This window comes from Erythrolamprus reginae, chromosome 1 (assembly GCF_031021105.1).
Source record: "Erythrolamprus reginae isolate rEryReg1 chromosome 1, rEryReg1.hap1, whole genome shotgun sequence".
Taxonomy (NCBI): Eukaryota; Metazoa; Chordata; class Lepidosauria; order Squamata; family Dipsadidae; genus Erythrolamprus; species Erythrolamprus reginae.
In genome coordinates, this window is record NC_091950.1 from 85446955 (window position 1) to 85469092 (window position 22138).

At 41.3% G+C, this 22138-nt stretch overlaps 1 protein-coding gene across 1 annotated transcript; it reads left to right on the top strand.

Moving 5' to 3' along the window:
• Window positions 1-1121: 1121 nt before the first annotated feature.
• Window positions 1122-21843, top strand: LOC139157489 (transmembrane protein 151B-like). Its single transcript, XM_070734302.1, has 2 exons — window positions 1122-1217; window positions 20419-21843. The coding sequence occupies exons 1-2, from the start codon at window positions 1122-1124 to the stop codon at window positions 21841-21843; spliced, it is 1521 nt and encodes a 506-aa protein (XP_070590403.1).
• Window positions 21844-22138: the final 295 nt, after the last annotated feature.

Below are 22138 nucleotides of genomic sequence, written 5' to 3' on the forward strand. Positions count from 1 at the left end.
GGGGGAGAGAAATATACACACAGAGATTATAGAGAAAAAAGATACAGAGAAAGAGAAGGATACACACAGAGAGATGAAATGAGAGAAAGAAAGAGGGGAAAAGAGAGAGAGAAATAAGAGAAAGAAAGATACACACAGAGAGAGATGAGATGAGAGAAAGAGGGAAAGAGAGAGAGAGAAATAAGAGAAAGAACAGAATAAGAGAAAGAACACACAGAGAGATGAAATGAGAGAAAGAGAGAAAGAAAGAAAGAGAGAAATAAGAGAAAGAAAGATGCACACAAAGAGAGATGAAATGAGAGAAAGAAAGAGGGAAAGTGTGAGAGAGAGAGAAAGAAGAGAAAGAAAGATACACAGAGAGAGATGATATGAGAGGAGGAGAGAGAGAAAGAGAGAGAGAAAAAATAAGAGAAGGAAAGATACACAGAGAGAGATGAGAGAGGGGGAGAGAGAGAGAGATAAAAGAAGGAAAGATAAACAGAGAGAGAGATGAGATGAGAAAGAGAGAGATGAGAGAGAGGGGAGGGAGGGAGGAAGAGAGAGAAAGATACAGAGAGAGAGAGATGAAAGGAGAAGAGAGAGAGAGAGAGAGAGAAACCCCAAGTTGGCAACCAAGTAGTTCCACTGCAGAGTTGGGGGCTGCAGAGGATTCCAGGGCAGGGAGAGCGGCGGGCGGGAGAGACAGCCGGCACCGTGCCCAGCAAGAGGGACCTTCGCTTGGCTCGCCCGCGTCTCCAGCGTCCCCCAGAGGCGTCTCCGGCGTCCTTTTTTCCCCTTCTAAAGTTAAAAAGAGCAGCCGCAGTCCATCCCGACTTGAAACGGCTGGCAGCGAGCGCAGTCAGCCGGAGCCCCTTTAGCGCCCCGAGGACGCACCTGACTTCGGACGGGCGGGTGGCAAAAGGCGCCCCGCTCGGAAACCTGGACCGGATCTCCCGTTTGGTTTGCGCAGGGGGGACCAATTGGAGGAAGCTGCAGCCGGAGGCAGAGTCCGGTGGATTCCCTCAGCTTCCCCCGCACACCCGCACACCCGCTGCGCCTTGGAGGGCCCGGGTCGGCGGCTCTGGAGCGGAACGGAGGAACTTTCCCTTCGACCGGGGCTGCCAGATCTGTAATGGCCAAGGATGTCTTCGGAGGGGGAACCGGAGCCATTGGCTGGAAATAGTCCAGAAGCAGCAGTGGCGGCGGCGGCGGCTGCAACTACAGATGCTAGCGAGGAGGTGAGAAGCCAAGGGCGTCTGGGGGTCTTTAAGGCTCCACCTTTGGGGGTAACGCCGGGCGGACCGAGTCGGGGAAACGGAGTTGTGTGTACCTGACCATGCGTGTTACTATTGCGCCCAGCCTCAAAAGAGCCGGCGCGAAGAATATGTTGGAACCAAGAATTGAAGGGACTTTGTAGCATCCTTGCAACTAGTATTGGGCTGCTGCCCCCACGGGGGGGCGGGGGGCAGTGGGGTAGTAAGTTTATGCACTATTTATTGAATACTTAATAGTTTTTTTACTGTCCTTCCTTCTCTAGTACCTAAGCATGATCCTTAATTACTTTTAAAATAGGAAATAATTAAATACTATGCTTTTATTCATGTGTATTTAATCATTTTAATCATTATTTAGAATTGAACTTTTATAGCAATTAAAGAAAATTGAGCTACTTGCCTAATCTGTTATCATACTGACCCTTGTGGGTTCAGGACAAAACCTTAAAATTTTACTGGGCTGTGAGTTTGAGCCGTTCACAATAAGAATACAAAATACGAATCCCATGATTAAAACAGGAAAACAGTTACAAACCCTTGATTTAAAAACACTCATACAACCCAAACAAGTTAGAGTTAGAGTTAGAGATCTATATCGGTAATCTCTAAATGCAGGGGTCTCCAACAATTGCAACTTTAAGCCTAGGTGGAGTTCAACTCCTAGTTGAAGTCTGCCAAGGCTTAAGGTTGCCATGATTGGAGCCCCCTGCCCCTGTGTGTGTTTGTTTAGATGCCTGCGTGTGCATTTGTGGGTGCTCACGTATCTTTTTCTTACGATAAAGATAAGTGTGCAAGAGAAGCTTTTATTGTGTTGTGTTATGTAAACTTCTCTTCCTTGGAGAAGTACCCTGGGCCTAACCAGGGTACTAACCAGCCATCCAAAATGTAATTGTTTTGCCAGTCAAAGGTGATCAAGTTTAAAGCCATTCCCAATTGCAGAGAAAGGAGTCTCTCCAATGTTTCTGAAAATCTTTCTCTAGAGCAGTGTTTCCCAACCATGGCAACTTGAAGATATTTGGACTTCAACTCCCAGAATTCCCCAGCCAGCATTCACTGGCTGGGGAATTCTGGGAGTTGAAGTCCAAATATCTTCAAGTTGTCAAGGTTGGGAAACACTGCTCTAGAGTAAAGATGAATATATGATTCATTCTACGGTAACTCGGTTAGTTTTAAGGATCTGAGAACTGTAAACCCCCACCTTCCTTTTTGGGGGCTCCAAATTCCCTCCCTACTTTTTATGAATATATCCAGAGTGAGTTTTCTCTGATAAACAAGGGCTCTCATTGTTTTGCTGCTGGTTTGAGTGACGTTTCGTACCAATTGGGCTTCCCGAGTAAAATGTGCTGATCTGATTAGATGGAGCATAACCAATCTGTTTTCCACCTGGGTCTACAAAACATACTGCAGATAATATTTGTCTGTCGTGGTGCAAGCTGCTAAACCATAACAACAAAATGCCAATAGAGTCAACGTGTATATGGTTTTGTAATCGTAAATTTGACGTCGTAAATTCAAAGGCCTGCATGATACACAAGGCCCCCCGAATAAGATCTAAAAAAAAAGAACGTTGCTGAATAAAATCAAGGGCTTATCTAGCCTAACATAGGAATTCCTCAGTGGCCGACCAGAGAACCCGGCCAAAACCTTGCTGGATGTGAGCACAACACCATTATCCCATTATACATTCATTTTTTATGTGTTAATGTATTCTATGCTTTTTCCTCCAGGAGCTTAAGCCAGTGTACTTAGTATCCCCACAACTCTGTAAAATACATTCAGCTGAGGCAGTGCCTGACCAAGGACATCCAGTAATTTCAGCCAATATGGACTTGAACTGGTTCCGGTACAATTATTTAAATACTGGCCCATAGTATTTTTTTATTTTTTTAAATTTATTAGATTTGTATGCCGCCCCTCTCCGCAGACTCGGGGCGACTAACACCAGTAAAAAGACAATATAAACAAACCTAATATTAAAAGTAATTTAAAAAGAAACCCCAATTTAAGAAAACAATCATACATACAGACATACCATGCATAAATTTTATAAGCCTAGGGGGAAGGGAATATCTCAATTCCCCCATGCCTGACGACAGAGGTGGGTTTTAAGAAGCTTACGAAAGGCAAGGAGGGTGGGGGCAACTCTGATATCTGGGGGGAGTTGGTTCTAGAGGGTCGGGGCCGCCACAGAGAAGGCTCTTCCCCTGGATCCTGCCAGGCGACATTGTTTAGTCGACGGGACCCGGAGAAGGCCAACTCTGTGGGACCTAACTGGTCGCTGGGATTCGTGTGGCAGAAGACGGTCCCGGAGATATTCTGGTCCGATGCCATGAAGGGCTTTATAGGTCATAACCAACACTTCCTTTCCTTTAGGCTCCCATTAATTGGTACTTAGAGGCATATTTTTCTAATGTTATAGAAATAGCAATAGTAATAAATGCTATTCCTAAAGGAAATCAATCCTGATTGTTCTTTGGAAGGACAGATGCTGAATCTGAAGTTTGAGTACTTAGAATCCCCCCCCAATGAGAAGAGAGGAATTGCTGAAAAGACCCTGATGTTGGGGAATGATTGAAGGCCAAAGGAGGAGGGGATGGCAGAGGATGAGATGGTTATACTCTTTCCGGGAGACAGTGGAAGGTTGGGGACCAGGAGCTGGCCTGCTATGGTTCATAGGATTATGAAGAGCCAGATACAACACTAACTGAACAACAATAAAAATAAATATTACCGTATTTATTTATTTTTATTTATTTTATTTATTAGATTTGTATGCCGCCCCTCTCCGGAGACTCGGAGCGGTATTATAACAGTATAGTAATAAACCAGCACTTTAGTATCTTCTATAGACAAATTGCTCTAACTTTAAATTGAGTTGACTCCAATCTTTTGTTATTGGAATAGCGCAATACAGTTCTCTTTCATTTGGTCTGAAATTCCCAATAGCAGCTTACTTGAAAAATCGTTCATTCTAATATTGTAAGATCCCTATCAGTCCTCCCATCCTTTTTAAAAGGTTAAAAGGTCTCTTTAAATAGTTACTTTGTCATTCATGAAAGTTGTTTAAAGGGTTTAGATTGTGATTATTGCTTTTTACACCTTTTCATCTCTATGGTATCATTCTTTAAGGTCCCGTGACTAGAATGTTAGATATTAGTTGAACGCACTGTGGTTAAATGGCCATGATTTTGAAAATATTATTTTCCTAATAATATTGTAATGATACGCACATAACATTTGTCCTTTTCACAGTAGCTTTAAAATGTGTCAATGTTTTAACCACGTTTTATAGCATCACTTTGCTGGGTAGTCATTTCCAATTCCAGAGAGGAGACAAAAATTGTCTTCTCTCTTTTGATAATTGCTTACACAATTATATTTGTCATTTTAATGCTTATTCCGCTGATTTCTTGTAGGTTTTTTTGGGGGGGGAATCATTATTTTGGCTTTTATTGATTGATTTAATTTGAGTGCTGCCTATCTTATCTAGAGGCACTAGCCATTTTTTAAAAATAGTTGATCCCCTACCTTAATTATCCAGTTAATTTATAAGCAAGTTTAAAAACATTGCTCTCAATACATGTTCTTCTGGAACCTTTCTGATGTTGTTGTTATACTTTGTGCATGTGTGTGTGTCAAAGTCAAGGCAGCAGACATATCTAGGGTATTCTTTCACTGCACAAATAGCTCTTTATTTCAACAATTTTTTGTCCTGCACCAGTTCTGAGTCCATAACTTGAGAATTCCTCTAGTTTCCTTGTCTGCTAAGGGATAAATCTTTTAAAGTGCACATAAACACTTTCATTGGATCGTTGATGTCTTCCTGTCTAGTGACAGTCTCGTGGGACTCAAAAATATTATTGAAAGCAAGATCTACCTTCACAAAGGTTGCCCTAATTTCTCTTCAGGCTCTATTGTTTTATAGAGACGCTTCCAATTCTCTGTTATCTCCTTTGATTTTTTTTTAAAGTTTAAATTGATAATTTTTATATCCTTTGAGAGAAAAATAATGTTAGGAAAATATTACATATTTTTCTCAAAAGGACATTTTGAGATGTCCCTGCCTGAGTTTTACGGTAGGAATTTCACCTTAAGGGACTGAGTCAAAGGATTGGAAAGGTATAAACCAGGGCTGTCAAACTCACAGCCTATGGGCTGGATGCATCACACGCTGGCCACGCCCATGTCCAGTTTAGCGAAGGGCGGAAAAGTCACGATATGTCGCATGACACCGCCATGATGATACAAGTTTGACACCCCTGGTATAAACTAAGTTTTATTTTTTTAGAATACAGTGATACCTCTACCTACAAATGCCTCTACTTACGAACCTTTCTAGATAAGAGCCAGGTGTTCAAGATTTTTTTGCCTCTTCTCAAGAATCATTTTCCATTTACAAACCTGAGCCTCCGAAACTGTAACCGGAAAAGGCAGTGAGAAGCCTCCATGGGGCCTCTAGAGGAATCTCCTGGGAGGAAACAGGGCCTCCACCCTCCCTGCGGTTTCCCCAACTGCACGCATTACAGTATTTGCTTTTACACTGTTTCCTATGGGAAGAATTACTTCTTCTTACAAACTTTTCTACTTAAGAACCTGGTCACAGGACAAATTAAGTTTGTAAGTAGAGGTACCACTGTACTGTGAGCATCTCATTCCTAAGCAGCCAAAGGAAGGGCCCAAGCCTTCAGTCTTAGAATGATTAGTTATAGTTAGTTTTCAACTATAGATAAGAAATACAGACAGGACCTAAAGGAAGCCAGGGTCATTTTCTTATCTCCTACAGAAAATTATTCTCTGTATGCCATCAGCAGCAGATCAAAGGCATAAACACTTCAATTATCAATGCATTGTTTACTATGATAATAAAATGGATTTTTCACACTCCATAATAGGGGGTGGTAAGTTGTTGAAATTTATTATCCATTTCCTTGAAATAATTATAACTACCAGGCAATTACTTGCAAATCAAAGTGCTTGCAAGGTTGGGAGGAGGTTATGTTATTGGGAATGTATCTTCCAAGAAAGATTTATTTCTGTATCAATCTTTTTAGCTGATGACACAGAGTTGATGACAAAGTATAGCTTCCAGCTTCAAGGAGACAGTTATTATCCCTGATCTGTTTCCATTGGTTTCATTATATTTTATCCCCACATTTCTTTTAAGAACTTTTCAGATGAACAGCGTCTGGAGTCGTAATTTATTTATTTGCAGTATATCAATAATTCCACTGAGGTCACTGCAAATTTTCTATGCTCTACTGCAGGGGTGTCAAACTCACATCATCACGCTGGTGTCACATGATGTATTAAGACTTTCCTCCCCTTTGCTAAACCAGGTGTGGGCGTGGCCAGCATGCCAACATCTTCTTTAAAACTTCCAGTGTTGGAGCTTTCACAACTTCTGGAGACAAGCTGTTCCACTGATCAACTGTTCTGACTGTCAGGAAATTTCTCCTTAGTTCTAAGCTGCTTCTCTCCTTGTTTAGTTTCCACCCATTGCTTCTTGTTCTACCCCCAGGTGCATTGGAGAATAGGTTGACTCCTTCTTTGTGGCAACCCCTGAGATACTGGAACACTGCTATCATGTCTCCCCTGGCCATGCCCAATTCATGCAACCGTTCTTCATATGTTTTAGCCTCTAATTCCCTAATCATCTTTGTCGCTCTTCTCTGCACTCTTTCTAGAGTCTCAACATCCTTTTTGCATCATGGCGACCAAAACTGAATGCAGTATTCTAAGTGTGGCCTTACCAAGTGGTATAACACTTTCCATGATCTTGATTCTATCCCTCTGTTAATGCAGCCTAGAACTGTGTTGGCTTTTTTGCCAGCTGTTGCACACTGCTGGCTCATATTGAAATGGTTGTCCATTAGGATTCCAAAATTCATCTAACCATGTTGCTTTTATTGATAGCCTTGATGTTATTACAAATTTGTGCTTCAAGATCTCTTTGTTTCTGGTCTACTGTCTGTTTCTGTTTCTTTTCTACAAAACTACAATCCTTTTCTATTAATTTATTTTTATTTATATGGCTGTCCATCTTACATAAATAGTTCTGGTCAGTTTACAAAATTAAAAAGAAACAACCCTCCCAAAACATTACTTAATAAGAATATTTATGTGTGGGTGCTTATTTTATTTAAGCAGATTTGTTTTAGCAAATTCTGAAGCATTTTTTTCCTTCTCCTTTTTTATTAATTTATTTAATACATTTCTATTAATTTATATTCTTGATATTTTTATTGATTATGCTGCTGATCTCTTCGTAGCGAGTTTTCTGACCGGCTCTAGCTGAAATTCTGATATTCCTTTCTAAACAGCCTGACAAGACTTGACTGTTTTGACTTCTCTTCTCTCTGATCTCTTTTTTTACCAGATGCCTCATTTTAGAAAAATTGCTTCTTTTGAAGTCAAATGGCATTTTCTTGTGGCAATATTCCATTTATATTTTGATAAACATAATTATGTGATAGTTGGTTCCAGTTAATTCAACAATGTTATGTTTTATACTATGTATATGCCGGCTATGTATATGCAACTCCAAATCTCAACTAGCAAATGCTCTGTCCTAGACATTGGGAAGAAGAATCCGAACTCCAATTATCTCAGATAATCCCCACTCGGTTAAAGACCTCGGTATACTAATAACAAAAGAGTTAAGTGCCAAAGCCCACTGCAACAACATAGCCAAGAAGGCTTCAAGAGTTGTAAATCTAATCCTACGTAGCTTCTGCTCTGGCAATCTCTCACTACTTACCAGAGCTTACAAAACTTTTGCCAGACCCATCCTCGAATACAGCTAATCTGTTTGGAACCCATATCGCATCTCAGACATTAACACCCTTGAAAATGTCCAAAGATACTTCACCAGAAGAGCCCTTCACTCCTCCACTCGAAACAGAATACCCTACGAGACTAGACTTTCAATCCTGGGCCTAGAAAGCTTAGAACTAAGACGCCTTAAACAAGTTCTAAGTATTGCCCACAAGATCATATGCTGCAACGTCCTGCCTGTCGGCGACTACTTCAGCTTCGACCACAACAACACAAGAGCACACAACAGATTTAAACTTAATATTAACTGCTCCAAACTTGACTGTAAAAAATATGACTTCAGTAACCGAGTTGTCGAAGTGTGGAACTCATTACCGGACTCCCTAGTGTCACCCCCAAGAGGTCAGTAAGGGGCGAGTACAAGTGCATGAGAGTGCCTTCCGTCCCCTGTCCTATTGCTCTCCTATATCTCCTATTCCTTTCTTCTATTCCTATATCTCTTCTTATATTTTTTCATTGATATGTTCTATTGCTATATCTTCTTTTCTATTCTTTCATAGATATATTTTACTATGAGTATCTCCTCTATAACCTTCATCATGTATTTTACTATGTGTCACATGTTTTTTTGCTGAATTTTAAAATTAAGGGAGACTAGGATAGATCTATTTCGGCCTTATTTTGGCCTCATCAGCTAGCCATACCCACTGGGACTTGAACCTGCAACCTTTGCCTTGTAAGGCAGAGAATTATCCTCTAGGCCAGCGTTTCCCAACCGGTGTGCCGCGGCACACTAGTGTGCCGCGAGACACCGCCAGGTGTGCCGCCTGGGCGGGGCGCTGCGGTGCCTCCGACCTCTCGGATCCTGCCCGATGCCGCGGTTTCTGGCGCTCTCCTGCTGGGCCCCAAAGAAGGAAGGCAGGAAGAAGGAGAGCTCCATTCTTCGCGCCTTTTTCCCGCCTTCCTTCTTTGGGGCCCAGCAGGAGAGCGCCAGAAACCGCGGCATCGAGCAGGAACCGGGAGGTTGGAGGCACCGGCACGGCAGCGCCCCGCCCAGCTGAAACTTCCCTGTCATCGTCTTCGGCACACCTGGCCGTGTCGTCGTCGGCAAGTGTCCTTTGGGGCCCGGCGGGAGGGCACTGGCGGTGGGAGCGGGGGGGGCGGCTGCAGCGGCGCAGGCAGTCGCGGGGAGATGGCGGGGGGGGCGGCTAAAGCGGCACCGGGCACCGTTCCCTGTAGGCTTTTCCAGGGGCGCGCCTGCCGGATTTCCCTCCGCGCGGCTGGGGACGCGGATCCACCGCCCTCGCCAGCCCGATCTCCCTCCACCCGGCTGGGGAGGTGGATTCGCCGCCCCCGACAGCCCGATCTCCCTCCAGTGGCTGGTGACGCAGATCTACCGCCCTCGCCAGCCTGATCTCCCTCCGTGGGGGGATGGGGGGCGACGAACCGACGACCGGGGGCTGTCCGTCCGTGTTGGGTGGTGCAGGGCAGGCACAGGCAGCCCCAGGGGAGAACAAGGGAGGGAGAGAAAGGAAAGAGAGAGTAAGGGAGGGAGAGAAAATTGAATGAAGGAGGGAGAGAAAGAAAGAGTAAGAAGTAGAAAGGATAGAGAAAAAGGAAGAGAAAGGGAGGGGGAGAAAGGAAAGAGAGAGAAAGGGAGGGAGAGAAAATTGAATGAAGGAGGGAGAGAAAGAAAGAGTAAGAAGTAGAAAGGATAGAGAAAAAGGAAGAGAAAGGGAGGGGGAGAAAGGAAAGAGGGAGGAAGGGGGAGAGAAAATTGAATGAAGGAGGGAGAGAAAGAAGAGTAAGAAGTAGAAAGGAAAGAGAGAGAAAGGGAGGGAGAGAAAATTGAATGAAGGAGGGAGAGAAAGAAAGAGTAAGAAGTAGAAAGGAAAGAGAGAGAAAGGGAGGGAGAGAAAATTGAATGAAGGAGGGAGAGAAAGAAAGAGTAAGAAGTAGAAAGGATAGAGAAAAAGGAAGAGAAAGGGAGGGGGAGAAAGGAAAGGGAGGAAGGGGGGGAGAGAAAATTGAATGAAGGAGGGAGAGAAAGAAAGAAAGAGTAAGAAGTAGAAAGGATAGAGAAAAAGGAAGAGAAAGGGAGGGGGAGAAAGGAAAGAGGGAGGAAGGGGGGGAGAGAAAATTGAATGAAGGAGGGAGAGAAAGAAAGAGTAAGAACTAGAAAGGATAGAGAAAAAGGAAGAGAAAGGGAGGGAGAGAAAGGAAAGAGAGAGAAAGGGAGGGAGAGAAAATTGAATGAAGGAGGGAGAGAAAGAAAGAGAGATAGGAAGGAAAGAGGGAGAGAAAGGAAAGAGAGAAAGGGAGGGAGAGGAAGGAAAGAGATGAGAGAGGAAGGAGGAGACAGAATGAGAGGAAGGAAGGAAGAGAGAAAGAAAGAGGGATGGAGAGAGAAAGGAAGGAAGAGAGAGAAAGAGGGAGGGAGAGAGAAATAGAGCGAAAGGGAGGAAGAGATATTTTTTTTGTCCAAACTTTTTTTAGCCCCCCCCCTCCATGTTCCCCAGGATTTTGAAAATATGAAAAATGTGCCGCGGCTCCAAAAAGGTTGGGAAACACTGCTCTAGGCTACAGTATCCAATCCCTTCAGCTCTGCACCAGGGAAGGGTTACATATTTTTGTGTCGAATCACCCTGGTGTATTGAAGGAACATCACAGCTCCTTATTTGCCTCTCGGCCCAACCCAGGGCCATTTCCAAGGCAGTTAATTTTATTGATAGCCGACAATTCTATCTATATGTGTCACATGTTTTTTTGCTGAATTTGAAAATTAAGGGAGACTAGGATAGATCTATTTCAGCCTTATTTTGGCCTCATCAGCTAGCCAGGTATATATAAGGTATGTATGTATGTATGTATGTATGTATATATATATATATATATATATATGTGTGTGTGTGTGTGTGTGTGTGTAGATAGATATTTTCGTAAATTTTCACGGGTATATGTATGTAGATTGTTCTGAGTTCGGGTTTTGCCCTGTGTAATATTTTGCATGTCTATGCGACGTTTCGGTGAAATCACATTCACCATCATCAGGCTGAAGTTTCACGAAGGTTGAAACTTCAGTGTGTGTTGAAACTTGAAGTGTGTGTATATATATATATACACACACACACACACACACACACACACACACACACACTAAAACCCTCATTGTGTATTGGACTAAATAAATAAATATTCTGACAAGGTAGTTTCTTTACTATTGACTCATCCTGGTTGGTACTGCAGAGTATCACCAGCTATGATTGCTAAATGGAACTGTGGCTGTTTAAATTATCCTCAATTATTCAAACTGGGTTATTACATGGCACCCCCACTACACTCTCATCAAGCAAAGGGCCTGCAGCCCCTTTCCATACTGAATTATTTCCAATTTTCTGGAGTTATATGTTTAGGGGACAAAAAAAAAATCTGTACAGAGAAGCTGTGCCCATAACTCTTTGGAGTCTTTAATAAAAATTAATCCTTTGTGATTGCAGCATTAAGTGGCTATATCCAACGAGCCTTTTAACTTAACTCCTATGTTTTAATGCAAATGCATGTTTAGTTAATGAAAGTAAATGAGCTGAGTTAATGGAAGTAGATGAAAACAAGGTGGTTTAAGGTTACCAGAAACCTGATTGTTGAAATCTATTCCATGAGACAAACTATCGTGCGAATGAGGCTGCAAATGTAAAAATGGAAGTTTTAAATTAACTTAGCTTGCATCCTGTTGCCAAAATGGAGACCGAAGGTAATTATATTTCCTATAATATAAAAAGCTCAGAAGTATTGCTCATTGCTCTCTGATAAGCACTGTCTCTATGTATAATGCTGGTCTTAATCAATTTAATAGTAAGGAGAATAAGAGGAAACAAGGCAAATTTAGGAGGTACTATAAAGCAAAATATAAAAGAAATGGGAGATACCGGTAACTGCAGAATAAGGGGACTTATTCAGCTAATTTTGTGGGGGTTTGTGAGAAATAAGGGGATTTATGACAGCTAAATTTGTGTGTTGGTAAAGACACCAGACTAGAAATCTGGCAAATGTTGAATTCTAGTTCTGCCTTTGGCATGAAGCCAGTTGGGGGACCTTGGGTCAGTCATTTCCTCTGAATCTTAGGAAGGAGGAAGAAAAGGCATAATCCTTCTTCAAACGTGGCAAAAAAAAAACCCTGCAGGGACTTGTCCAGGTTACCACCCGGAGTCAAGACTGACTTGAAGGCAACCCTAAAAGGAAGCCTCTAGTACAGTGATGGCGAACCTTTTTATCCTGGTGCCAAAAGAGCGTGGGTGCATGCTATTGCATGTTTGTTTGTTTGTTTGTTTGTTTGTTTGTTTGTTTGTTTGTTAGTTAGTTAGTTAGTTAGTTAGTTTGTTTGTTCGTTCATTCATTCAATTTTTATGCCTCTCTTCTCCTTAGACTCAGGGTGGCTTACAACATGTTAGCAATAGCACTTTTAAACAGAGCCAGCCTATTGCCCCCACAATCTGGGTCCTCATTTTACCCACCTCGGAAGGATGGAAGGCTGAGTCAACCTTGAGCCGATGATGAGATTTGAACTGCTGACCTACAGATCTACAGTCAGCTTCAGTGGCCTGCAGTACAGCACTCTACTTGCTGCGCCACCCCGGCTCTATGCACGAATGCCCACACCCATAATTCAATTCCTGGGGAGGGCGAAAATAGCTTCCCCCTGCCTCCCCAGAGGCCCTTGGGAGGCCGGAAACAGGCTGTTTCCAACTTCTGGTGGCCCAGTGGCTCGTGTTCAGCCCTCCCCAGGTTCCAAAGGTTTCCCTGGAGTCATGGGGAGGGTAAAAACACCCTCCCCATCCCCTTGGAGGCTCCCTGGAAGCCAAAAACGCCCTCTCAGAACCTCTGTTCAAGCCAAAAATCAGCTGGCCAGCATACACATGCACAATGGAGCAGAGCTAGGGCAACGGCTCGTGTGCCATAGGTTTGCCATCACTGCTCTAGTAAGTTAATATGATTTAAAGAAAGTTATTATAAACTCTATGGATTCATGGAACTTTTAAAAAAGACGATGATTGTGTTAAACGATCCAGAAAGAAAGTATAATAGGTTACAATATTGTTGCAAAATACTGTAACTTCAATAATAATGATAATAGCCTGAAAAATTATATAACTGGAACAACTTTAACAATTGACCGAATTATTTGAAAACCTTCTATTTTGTCTCTTTGCTGGAAAGAATGCAAATGTTGACTATTGTAACAACCTATTTCAATATGTTGCTACAAGTTTTATAATTTATTTTATTTATCAATTGGATTTATATGCTGCCCTTCTCCGAGGACTCGGGTAGGCTTGCAACATATAAAAGAAATAATATGCAGTATAAATCTCCAAAATCCAATTAATTTAACTAATTACTCTAAAACCCTAAAAACATTAAAAATCACTCATTCCCATTCATTACATTACATTCGTCGGCCAGGGGACTAGAATCTAATGCTCCCAAGCCTGGTGGCATAGCTGAGTCTTGCAGAAGGCGAGGACAACACAAATCACAGCACAAATCTCTGGGGGAAACTAATTCCAGTTACCGACATATTAGTTCTCCTTCAGTTTTATATTTTTCAATATCAACTTTATTTGATTAGTCAATCGACCATATCAAAGCAAGGAAAAGGACCACATCGGTCGTCATAAAACTGTGACTGGTTAAAATACAATAAAATTGGCTAAAATAGAGGGAATTTGAATAAATAATAAGTTAAATAAGTCAAAATGCAGTATAATATGCTAAAATTGAGTAGTAAAACATGAGAATATAACTCGTGCAAAGGATCATATTAAACAAATCTAAGATACTGATATAAAATATTCTTACGTGAGTTCATCTCCTTTGCATGCCACCCCAATATGTTCTATAAAACGTATTCTCATCTGAACAGCCCTGACTATAAACTTAGCGGTTCTAGAAACGACATATATATTTGTACCCTGAAGAAAATATGATAATTGTTTATTACAGTCCCAGTGTATGATTTTGTCAAGTAGGGTCTGTAAATACTGAGGTCTTACTGAGGAGTATAGTTTACAATTGAGTAGCACATGTGCAATGTTTTCTATTTCTGGTGCACCGCAAATGCATGTTCTCTCAAAATATGGTACTTGGTGGAATCGTCCATATTTGATCATAGAATCTAACTGCTCAAATCTTGCTCTAGTGAGTGCTGTTCTATGGTATTGGGTCAGATCAATTGTCAGGTATTTTTCTAGTTGAAAGGCTGTTTTGTTCTTGGCTAACCATTTCAGTGACCTGCACTTAGAAAGTGCCTCAATATCAGTTTGTGCATTAACATCTAAAACCCTTTGTTTAAATATTGCCATGGCCTGATGTCCGGCTGAACCTTCAGTTTTATATGTTTTAGCTATTCTACATACCAACTCCACAATCTTTAAATTTTTGAGAGTTTCTTAACATGCGCTAAACAGAATATTTTAATATCCAGCAACAAGCCCAGAATTGATCCTGTTGGTTTCAGTGTAAAATTAACAGCCCAATGAGAGTAGCCGATACTTAAATATGTATTAACTTCATTTTGAAGTCATAAGAAATGGATTTAATATTCTTTAAAGCAGTGTTTCCCAACCTTGGGAACTTGAAGCTATTTGGGCTTCAACTCCCAGAATTCCCCAGCCAGCGAATAGGAGTTGAAGTCTGAATGCTGGCTGGGGAATTCTGGGAGTTGAAGTCCAAATAGCTTCAAGTTGCCAAGGTTGGGAAACACTGCTTTAAAGTGATCATCTACTGGTGGGATGGGACATTGGAGATCATCATTCCAGAGGTCATGTAAGTAACTAATATCAATTTCAATTCATTACATCATCTTCAATTTCTTTAAACAGGAAAAGTCACTAGTTTTAAAGCAAGGGGGAATTCTTCCCAATTTACACACCACTGTGGAATTTCAGAAGCAATAACAACATCTGGATCAAATAATTCAAATAGCAAATTTGAATAGCAAAGAGAAAATATTATTTTACTGAAAGAGTAGTAGATGCTTGGAACAAACTTCCAGCAGATGTGGTTGGTAATTCAGTAACTGAATTTAAACATGCCTGGGATAAACATGTACCAATCATAAGATAAAATACAGGAAATAGCCCAAGGGCAGACTAGATGGACTATGAGGTCTTTTTCTGCCGTCAATCTTCTATGTTTCTTATGTTTCTAAATGCTTTATATTGAACAAACTACCAAGAAGCACCATAAGATAAATTGGCATTGTTTTTTAAAAAGATCCAAATAATAATCTTGAGAAGTTCAGTTTACTGAAAAAAGAAAGGAAAAAAAATTAAACACAGTTTTTTAATTGGGAATTTAATGTTCATTTTTAAAAATCCTGATTGATGTATTTGTAAATTGTTCCTCCTAATTTCTGATTTCTTTCTTTTTTCTTTCCTATGATTGCTCAATAACTGTCTGCACTGAAGTGTGGTTTTTTTAATCACCTTTTAGATTATGCAAAATCTTCCAGTGCAGGCTGAAAATTAATGTTCTTTGATCAGTGCTCCAGGAAGCTATGTATTAATAATGTATCTGATTTTCAATAAACACCCTATATGTCTTTTTTTTTAAATGTAAGGTAGATCCAATTATAGAAGGAGCTAGTGGTTAAGCTTGCATATTGTGCACAGCCAAAATATATGGTAGTTTATTGGGTTTTGATATAGCATGTTATGAAACATGCTATATCTATATTATGGTCTATAAATAAACTAGCTGAGATTTAGTCAGTGCAAGATGCTTAAACAAGTCATGTCTTAATGAAATGTGAGAATCAAGACAATGGTTTGTTCAAGGCCATATCATTTTCCCCAAATCTTGATGTCATTTATGTGTTCATATGCTTAAAATAGTTCTCTTGGTCTTGATTGTAAAGTAACTCATATAAAACTAGTGTAGGTGTTAGGCAGCAACAAAATAAGACTTAAATCTCATTTATTTTATTGAGTTTAAAGAAGGGGCGGGCTACCATTCCCAGCCCTACCAGAATGGGCTGGGAGTGCGCACTCTCCCCCTGTGCATCCCCACGCCCTGCGTGCGTGCACCCCCATGCAGGATTCAGCTTCTGCGCATGTATTGGTTAAGGCATCAGACTAGAAATTTAGGAGACTGCAAATCCCATTTTAGGCATTATATATATAGTTAGAAAATACAGTACTGTCAATCCAAATCACTACTTGCTAGAGACAAAGAATAAGATAGTTCCTTTTTATTTAAAAACATCAACTGGAATGACCATTACATTTTAATTGAGTCCTTATGCTGGGACAACATTTAGTGCTTCATAGAAAAATAGCTCAATAGTTCAGAGACTGCACAGCACGCTTAAAAGTACCCTTAAATGTGTCTTTTTAATCTTATTGCTGCCTCTCAGGATCAATTTTACCAAATTATAGGGACTGTCCTGATAGTAACTTTTAGAAGTGCAGTCTCTTCATTTTATTTCTAGAACTCATTGAGATGACACCATTCAACAGCTATTTCAATTATATTAGTCAAGATTTTCTTGCATTTTCGGGATAACATTAGTTGGTTTATTGATTGGATGGCTAATTAAAGACTTTTAAAAGCTCAGGAGTTGCTGGCAAAAAAAATAAAGTAGAAGCATTAATAATAGAATTATTCATAATATATTCAAACACAAGCATCATTTACAGGTCTTTTTGGTTTTCATCCTTGTTCAACCTCTTTGGTGGAAAATTTGAAATGCTATATAATTGATTGCTAGTCAGTTGTGCAATTGATCCATACTTTCATACTTATAAAATGCCAATTAATGCACACCTGAGGTTATGTAATTAACTTGAATTATCTTCCTAAACAAAGTAGCACAACAAAATGCCTCACACCATATGAAGAGTTCAAGCCATGAATCATTTAGTACTATCTTAATTAACTTCTAAAGAATTAAGCTTGGAAAATTGTTTATAAGATTTGCATGTGATGAATTCATTTATTGTTCATTTATAACACAACAAGCTTTATATTTATTTCTGTCCCGTTGGCAGCTTGTATTGTTAGTTTGGATAATTGTAAAGTGCCCAAGATGCTACAACCATCTTAAATATGAAAAACGGTCATAAGTCACTCTTTTCGGTGCCATTGTTTTAAGAACTTGGAGACATTTCTAAAGGATTTCTTTAAGTATAACTTAGCTGTCCTTTCCCTTCAGCCCACTTCTACTTTAAACAATCTTCTTTAAATTAGAAGTGGGCCAGAGGGAAATGACCGTCTTTTATCTATCCTGAGAGATCTGCAGTGTATTAACAACCAACAACAAGCTGTAACAGTGACAATAATGCTACTTTTCTACCTAAATTAGGCTGTGGAAATGAATCCCAGCATCCAGTCAGGTTCCACAGAGTTGGCTTCCTCAGGGAGCCCATCAACCAGACAATGTCGGCTGGCGGGACCTAGGGGAAGAGCCTTCTCTGTGGTGGCCCTGGCCCTCTGGAGATTTGCACTGCCCTCACCCTCCTTGCCTTCTAGAACATAAGAACATAAGAAGAGCCAAAGCCCATCGAGTCCAGCATTCTGTGTCACACAGTGGCCCACCAATTGTCCATGGGAATCTTTAGCAGAAAGAGAAGGCAAAACCCTCCCTTTCCCCTGACCCCCAACAAATGGTACTCAAGGGAATCCTGCCTGCCTCAATTAACATAGAGGCGGCACAAGGACATCCGTTTCAATAACCACTGATACACTTGGCATCCATGAATCTGTCTAATCCTGCCTTGAAGCTATCAGGGCTGACAGCTGTCGCGATCTGTCACAACAAAGTATTTTAAGCTTTCTGAAAAAGCTTAAAGATTCATCTTTGTTGCCAGGCCTGGTGTCACTAGATTTTCCTCCCGACCAATGAGTGTTTTTTAGTATGTTTTATGGAATGAATGATAAGGAATGTTTTAAATTATATTAGGATTTTTAGGGTTTCTAATTGTATTAATTGGATTTAGATGTACTATTATGTTTTTTTATATATATTGTGAGCTGCCCTGAGTCCTCGGAGAGGGGCGGCATATAAATCCAATGAATGAATGAATGAATGAATGAATGAATGAATGAATGAATGAACGAACGAACGAACAAATAAACAAATAAACAAACAAGCAAGCAAATAAACAAATAAACAAATAAACAAATAAATAAATAAATAAATAAATAAATAAATAAATAAGAAAGTTTGTAATACTCATAACATTACTGATCCATTTTACCTTAAAAATATCACATAGGGTGAACCTTTTTCGGTTCACGTTCCACAAGGATGTGGGGGGGGGGCTAGTATACGTGCACATGCCCACACACCTCCCCCCCAAAGCATGCGCACCCACTCCCATGGTGTCCCCTGCACATGCAAACAGGCCTTTCTGAAGCCTATTAGGTGAAAAAAAATGCCTTTCGGTGGCGCTTAAGGAGGCTTTAGCAGCCCAGAGCGAACAGAGCTTTTTCCTTTCTCTGGGCACTTGGAGAGGGAATAAACCTCTGCCAGCGCCCAGAGGAAATAAACACTCCCTTCACTCTGGCAGTGTCTGTCCTCCTCCTCTTCTTCCTCCACCCACCCAAATTCCGAGCTTTTATTTCTTTCCTAATGGGTTTGCACACGTTATTTGCTTTCACATTGATTCCTATGGGAAACATTGCTTCTACTTACAAACTTTTCTACTTAAGAACCTGGTCATGGAACAAATTAAGTTCTTAAGTAGAAGTACCACCGTATTTCCTAACTTCAAGGCCAAGAAGTACTGTACAGTAAAATTACCACTTTATAAGGCCTTGGTAAGGCCACACTTGAAATATTGCATCCAATTTTGGTAGCCATGATGTAAAAAGGATGTTGAGACTCTAGAAAGAATGAAGAGAAGCACAACAAAGATGATTAAGGAACTGAGGGCTAAAACATATAAAGAATGTTTGCTGGAATTGGGTATGTCTAATTTAATAAAATGAAGGACTAAGGGTGATATGAGAGCACTGTTCCAATATATTAAGGGTTACCACAAAGAAGAGGGAGTCAAACTATTTCCCCAAGCACCTGAGGGCAGAACAAGAAGCAATGGGTGGAAACTAATCAAGGAGAGAAGCAACCTAGAATTTCTGACAGAACAATTAATCAGTGGAACAACTTGCCTCCAGAATTGTGAATGTTCCTACACTGGAAGTTTTTAAGAATAGATTGGACAATTTGTCTGAAGTGCTATAGGGATTCCTGCTTGAGGAGGGGGTCGAACTAGAAGACCACCACAGTCCCTTCCAACTCTGTTCTGTTCTGTTGTTCTGTTCTGTTCTACTCTATTCTACTCTATATTCTCTGAAGTTTTTACTTAGGTTGTATCTATTCTGAAAGCTGTATTTCAGGAACTCTTCAAGTAATTAGATAAATTCCATATGTTTTCCTAAGCATAATCACACAGTACATTATTATTTTTAAAAAAACCTGAAATCTTAGTCTTAGTAAAATGTCTTACAGTCACCTAGTTATGTCAGTTTACAAATCCACTATAAACACTGAAGAATTGATCATATGGCACTTCCAGACAGGGTTTACTCCCTGCTCTGTTAAAAACAATTTCAATGTAAAATAGAATAGATTTGATGAGTTAACAAATCCTTCAATATGCTTGTGTTCTTTCACTATGCTCAATTATTTCAAAGCAATTATTTGTTTATTTATTGGAAGAAGCCATGCGGGATATATTGCAATTTTGAGGTATCCTCTACCCAGTAATGGGCAGCCAAAATTATTACTGCTAAACTGTGGGTGTGGCTTATTTTGTGGGTGTGGCTTGATGATCATGTGACTGGGTGGGAGTGGCTTGCTGCCCATGTGACCAGGTGGGAGTGGCTTGAACAATCATCATCGTTCAAGTGAACTGTTAAGTCCTCGACTTACAAGCTCACCAGTGTCGCTCTCTGGGGTGACAATTTGCTTAGTGTTTCTCATACTCTCCTTCCTGAGTCAACCCCCGCCTCAGACTGGGTAGCTAGGCGAATGGGTGCCAATCAGCTGTTGAGAAAAGAGGGGGGAGTAAATGGGCCCCCTGCAACTCCTGCCAGTGCTGGTCTCCCTGCCACTTTCCGAGGAGGAGTAAGAGGATGGGAGGAGGGGGGATAGTCAGCTGGAGCTGGGCACACAGCTTAATTTCTGCCGGTGGAACTGCCTTCCACCCCATCCTGCCTGCTACCCACTCCTGCCTTTACCTGAAAATCCTGATGAGATGTACTTCATATCTCTGAAATATGAAATTTTAAAATGTGTAAGATTGATTACTGTATTATTTCATACAAAAAAAATGCTCTTTCTCTCTTTTCATTTCTGTCTTCCTTTTTTCTCCTGTCATCTGATTTTCAGCAAAGACCAATCAAGCAATCTTTGAGTTCTTCACTGTGCAGAGAATCTCACTGGAAGTGTCTCCTTCTCTCAATTCTGATATATAGTTGCCTGGGGGCTATAGCTTGGTGCCAGCTCACACAAGTCACTAAGCTCAGTTTTGATAGTTCTTTCAAAGGCAAGTCTATGATTTACCACGACAGCCCTTGCTCGGATGGCTACGTGTACATCCCATTAGCCTTCCTTTTTATTCTTTATGTGGTCTACTTGGTGGAGTGTTGGCACTGCCGCACCAAAAGTGAACTTCAATGCAAAGCTGATGTGGAAAGTGTCTACGATCGAATTGCCAGAATGAAACAGGCCACACCGCGTATCTGGTGGAAAGCCATAAGCTACCACTTCGTCCGACGGACAAGGCAGGTGACTCGCTATCGCAATGGTGACGCTTACACGACAACCCAGGTTTACCACGAGAGAGTCAACACCCACGTGGCTGAAGCAGAGTTTGACTACTCCCACTGTGGATTCAAAGACATATCGAAGGAGCTCATGGGCCTGGAATGGTATTCCACCACAAGGCTGAAGTTCACGAAATGCTTCAGCTTTGCCAACATGGAATCTGAGAACTCTTACTTGGCACAGAGGGCTCATTTCTTCACAGAAATAGAAGGCCTGGATGATTACATGGAGATCAGAGAAGGCATGAAGCTCAAAAATGTAGACTTCAAGGAAGTCATGATGGCTTATGGAGACCCGGAACATCTCCCCTGGTACGTATCCCATTATGCTTTCTGGGTGGCTGCTTTGATGACGATTTCATGGCCATTGAGAGTATTCATGGAATATCAGACTGCAAACGTACACTACCACGTGGAGAAGCTGGTTGGCATTGAGTACAGTGTGCCTCCCGTGGCAGAGGAGCCCCTCTACAGATACCGAATCCCCAGGGTAAGCACTCGGGACAGTACTGAGCTGGAGTGGCACATCTGCACCAATCGCCAGCTGATTCCCAGCTATTCCGAGGCCATGCTCCTGAACCTGACCCACTCTTCTCCCATGTGCAACAGTTACTCCATCCGCAGATACAGTGAAATTACTCATGGCTGCGAGACGTGCCGCCATGCCTCCAGCACCTCCTCTATCTTTTCTCGCCACAACGGCAGTGCAAACTCACAGCTCTCTCTGAACACGAGCCGCTTCTCCTTATGCCAACTTCATGGCTCTCACAGGACAGGGCTCTGGAGAAGTCGCAGCAGCAGCATCACTGACCGGGGTTGCCAGGATGACCAGTGCTGCTCCCACTCTAGCCAACTGGTTGTCAACGAAAACCCTCCCACTTACCAAGAAGCTCGTTTTTTCCCAGTCCTAATTGTGCATAGATCAGAGGGCCACGAAAGGAGACATCTCAGTCTCCGCCGTGCTTCTTGCCTGGAGACCTCACTTTGACTTTTAAAGTTTTAAAGGCCAATAACTTGTTTGCCAATAACAGCAATACATACAACATAAACTCATTGTCCATTTCTCAAAAAAAAAAAAAATAGAGTTATTCATGTAGAAATCTAAGAAAAGTCATCTCTGAATCTACGAGTCTCCATAAATACTGTAGGTTAGTTAGGATGCCACCATGATATGATTGCTTCTTCAGGGATTTTTACAGTTTGTAGGGTTTTATCCCCCTTTAATCTAAAACTCATGAGAAATTTCTAAGGCTCTCTTCTGAACTTTACTGAAGTCAGGTCTC